We start from the raw sequence: 5000 nt of genomic DNA on the forward strand, positions 1-5000 counted from the left end.
CTGCTCCGCCTCCGCCATCTGTTCTGCAGCTCTGGGAGAGGAGGGGGCGGAGCTGAGACAGCTGAACGCCTTTCACTATTACAGCTGAACGTCTTTCACTATTACAGCTGAACGTCTTTCACTATTACAGCTGAACGTCTTTCACTATTACAGCTGAACGTCTTTCACTATTACAGCTGAACGTCTTTCACTATTACAGCTGAACGTCTTTCACTATTACAGCTGAACCTCTTTCACTATTACAGCTGAACGTCTTTCACTATTACAGCTGAACGTCTTTCACTATTACAGCTGAACGTCTTTCACTATTACAGCTGAACGTCTTTCACTATTACAGCTGAACGTCTTTCACTGTTACAGCTGAACGTCTTCTCGGAGGCCTGTGGTGGCGTCTTGTAGGAACACGGGGTCACGGCTCCGTGGGTGTGTGTTCAGTTGTGGGTGTGTGTTCAGTAGTGGTCAGTGTTCAGTCTGACCCTCTGCTGTGTTTCAGATGGAGCAGAAGCAGGTGGTTCCCCCGTTCAAGCCCAACATCTCCGGGGAGTTCGGACTGGACAACTTCGACGCCCAGTTCACCAACGAGCCCATTCAGCTCACACCTGACGATGAGTGAGTGGCGGAGCAGACCCCAGATCAGCTGCTGGACGATGCTCGTAGATGTGTCTGTGATGTTAGGTGATGTTGTGATTCCCGTAGATGTGTCTGTGATGTTAGGTGATGTTCTTGTGATGCTCGTAGATGTGTCTGTGATGTTAGGTGATGTTGTGATGCTCGTAGATGTGTCTGTGATGCTAGGTGATGGTGTTGTGATTTGGTAGATGATGTTCTGTGATGTTAGGTGATGTTGTGATGCTCGTAGATGTGTCTGTGATGCTAGGTGATGTTGTTGTGATGCTCGTAGATGTGTCTGTGATGTTAGGTGATGTTGTGATGCTCGTAGATGTGTCTGTGATGTTAGGTGATGTTGTGATGCTCGTAGACGTGTCTGTGATGTTAGGTGATGTTGTGATTCCCGTAGATGTGTCTGTGATGTTAGGTGATGGTGTTGTGATCTGGTAGGTGATGTTCTGTGATGCTAGGTGTGGTGTTGTGATTGGTAGGTCATGTTCTGTGATGCTAGGTGATAGTGTTGTGATTGGTAGGTGATGTTCTGTCTTCATGACTTTTCTGACGTGGGTTTTTCTTCTGCTCTCCTTCCAGCGACGCAGTGAAGAAGATCGACCAATCAGAGTTCGAGGGGTTTGAGTACATCAACCCGCTTCTGATGTCTGCAGAGGAGTGTGTGTGAGGGGTGTGTGTGAGGAGTGTGTGTGAGGGGTGTGTGTGAGGGGTGTGTGTGAGGAGTGTGTGTGAGGGGTGTGTGTGAGGAGTGTGTGTGAGGTGTGTGTGAGGAGTGTGTGAGGAGTGTGTGAGGAGTGTGTGAGGGGTGTGTGTGAGGAGTGTGTGTGAGGAGTGTGTGTGAGGAGTGTGTGAGGGGTGTGTGTGAGGAGTGTGTGTGAGGGTCCTTCAGCCGTCCCCTAGACGTCTCCATGGATACGAGACCACTCACCGAACGACACCATCATCATCATCCTCCTCCTCCTGCTGGAGAGACAGTCGGCCATTAAGTGACGCTAATTTGCCAAACCAGTCTCCCCCTCGGCCGTTTAGAACCACTAAGCCCACCTCCCCGCTGAGGTATTTTTGTATCAAGTCAAATCCGCACAGGTTCCAGATGTGGTCATTGGAGCAGAGTCATCTCAGCCACCAATGAGGTTACAGCGTTGTTGCTAAGGTTACTGGACACAACTCAGCCGACACTGTGGTTACAGCGTTGTTGCTAAGGTTACTGGACGAGGGGAGGAGGGAGGAGGGAGGGGGTCTAGGCCAGACTTCCTCTCTCCTCTGCTGGCGTTCTGATGCATATTTTATTTGTACATATTCAGATACTATTGAGGTTCTCTGTTAGACAAGACCTTCCAGCTCCGCCCACAATACCAGGGACAGACCTGTCTCTGATCCAGACCGCCAGGGACAGACCTGTCTCTGATCCAGACCCCCAGGGACAGACCTGTCTCTGATCCAGACCACCAGGGAGAGACCTGTCTCTGATCCAGACCGCCAGGGACAGACCTGTCTCTGATCCAGACCGCCAGGGACAGACCTGTCTCTGATCCAGACCGCCAGGGACAGACCACCAGGGACAGACCTGATCCAGACCACCAGGGACAGACCTGTCTCTGATCCAGACCACCAGGGACAGACCTGTCTCTGATCCAGACCACCAGGGACAGACAGACCTGTCTCTGATCCAGACCACCAGGGACAGACAGACAGACCTGTCTCTGATCCAGACCACCAGGGACAGACAGACAGACCTGTCTCTGATCCAGACCACCAGGGACAGACAGACAGACCTGTCTCTGATCCAGACCACCAGGGACAGACAGACAGACCTGTCTCTGATCCAGACCACCAGGGACAGACCTGTCTCTGATCCAGACCACCAGGGACAGACCTGTCTCTGATCCAGACCACCAGGGACAGACCTGTCTCTGATCCAGACCACCAGGGACAGACCTGTCTCTGATCCAGACCACCAGGGAGAGACAGACCTGTCTCTGATCCAGACCACCAGGGACAGACAGACCTGTCTCTGATCCAGACCACCAGGGACAGACCTGTCTCTGATCCAGACCCCCAGGGACAGACAGACGTGTCTCTGATCCAGACCACCGGGGACAGAGGGACAGACAGACCTGTCTCTGCTGATGTCGTCCACGTGGCTCAGCTTCATAGCACCTTGGTAGAGGAAGGAGAAAAAAAAACACTAGCCTTTTTAAGAAAAAGAAAAAAAGAACTTAATCTTTATATATTTTTCTCATTTTTATTTAATGAATGACAGTGTCTATAGAGAATGTCCTAAGTGTTAATGTCAAGCCTGGTTTCCTGTCACAAACAGGTTTTCTCCCTGTTGAAATGAACAGTTGTGAACAAAGACACCCTTCCAGCCAGCCGACACTAACGCACGAGATAATGACAAACTGTGAATGAAGGGTTTACTGAGGGGACAGGGACAGACGGCCCGGTTACTGAGGGGACGGGGACAGACGGCCCGGCGGCCTTTAGCCATGCAGGCTAATCTACGTTCACACAGGACCAAATGAATATTTTCTGGGGAAAATGGCATCTTGGTGGTATGCTGAGAGGGTACAGTATATTACAATAGGAAGATGAGCTGTCCTAAATTTACAGTCATAGAAAATATATATACAGATTCTTTTTTTCTTCGTTCATTTTTTTTTATTATACAATGCCTTTCCAAAACTGTTATATTCATGTTTTCACTGTATTTTATTTTTCTACTGTTTCTCCATTCCCTGTATGTCTGAGTTAGAATGGAAGAGCCGGGCGGTTGTGATTGGTTAGAATGGAAGAGCCGGGCGGTTGTGATTGGTTAGAATGGAAGAGCCGGGCGGTTGTGATTGGTTAGAATGGAAGAGCCGGGCGGTTGTGATTGGTTAGAATGGAAGAGCTGAAGAGGCTCTGACCAGTATGCTGCCACAGCTCTTCTCCTATCTGCTTTACAATGAGCACGCTTTGATTTGAACACTAAATAAAGTATTATTATTATTATTATTATTATTATTATTACTTTAACTTGATTCACAATTAGTTCTCTTGAAATTAAATGACAAAACTGTCCAGCTTTGAACACCTTAAATGAGCGATCTGTTTAGCCCAGATAAGTGATGCTAACGAGACTTTCTGACGACCTCTTCCAATCCATGTTTAGTGGAGCTTCATATAACCCAGTCTTTCTGGGTCACATGTTGACTGGAGGAACAAGCACACGTGAGAACTTGTATCATGTTTCACTATTGCAATGTTTTTGTTTAGTTTTTTTTAGTTTTTGTTACTTTTTTTAAAGATCTCATTTACTGTCAACTGAAATGATCACTACATTGATTCCTCCAGACTGTTGAGTGGAGCGTGTGAAGCTCTGGGAGAGAGAGAGGGGCTGCAGGTGCTCTGGCCGGAGCTCGCTCGCCCACACCCGCTCTGGATTAACAGGATGGAAAAACACAGATAGTGAGAAATAAAACGCTTTTTATTTCCCTCCTTGAGTGCTTCTGTGGATTGTCTCTTTTTTTTAAGTTAGTAGAAAAGCCGTCAGTGCTGAATAGGCTGCTGTAAAATGTCTTTCAGGTTAACTGAAAAAAACAAAACATTTATGCAGTTTATTAATGTCAATTTCAACATTTCTCTCACAACGACTCCCTCATCTGAAGGACGGATATCTGCACCGTGTTCAGCTTCCTGTGTCTCTCCCAGGACGCCATGTTGTCTCTGGTCTCTCTCTCTCTCTGAGGACGGGACCCGCGCCCCCCGACTACCCCTCCCCCCCTGCCTAACCCCTCCCCCCTGACTAACCCCTCCTCCCTGACTAACCCCTCCCCCCTGACTAACCCCTCCCCCCTGACTAACCCCTCCTCCCTGACTAACCCCTCCCCCCTGACTAACCCCTCCCCCCTGACTAACCCCTCCCCCCCTGACTACCCCTCCCCCCCTGACTACCCCTCCCCCCCTGACTAACCCCTCCCCCGACTACCCCTCCCCCCTGACTAACCCCTCCCCCCTGACTAACCCCTCCCCCCCTGACTAACCCCTCCCCCCTGACTAACCCCTCCCCCGACTACCCCTCCCCCCCTGACTAACCCCTCTGTGACTAACCCCTCCCCCCCTGCCTAACCCCTCCCCCCTGACTAACCCCTCCCCCGACTACCCCTCCCCCCTGACTAACCCCTCCCCCGACTACCCCTCCCCCCCTGACTAACCCCTCTGTGACTAACCCCTCCCCCCCTGCCTAACCCCTCCCCCCTGACTAACCCCTCCCCCCCTGCCTAACCCCTCCCCCTGACTAACCCCTCCCCCCTGACTAACTCCTCCCCCCTGACTAACCCCTCCCCCCTGACTAACCCCTCCCCCCCTGACTAACCCCTCCCCCCTGACTAACCCCC

General features: G+C 50.6%; 1 protein-coding gene across 1 annotated transcript in view; it reads left to right on the plus strand.

Annotated features, from left to right (window-relative positions):
- prkci (protein kinase C, iota) overlaps positions 1–1315 on the plus strand; it is a 34176-nt gene extending 32861 nt beyond the window's left edge. Inside the window, exons 17-18 of the mRNA XM_084458001.1 lie at positions 494–609; positions 1201–1315. Coding sequence (XP_084314127.1) covers positions 494–609; positions 1201–1288 — 204 coding nt within the window. The 3' untranslated portion in view covers positions 1289–1315. The remainder of the gene's footprint in view (positions 1–493; positions 610–1200) is intronic.
- Positions 1316–5000: the final 3685 nt, after the last annotated feature.

This window comes from Borostomias antarcticus, assembly GCF_949987555.1.
Source record: "Borostomias antarcticus genome assembly, chromosome: 24".
Taxonomy (NCBI): Eukaryota; Metazoa; Chordata; class Actinopteri; order Stomiiformes; family Stomiidae; genus Borostomias; species Borostomias antarcticus.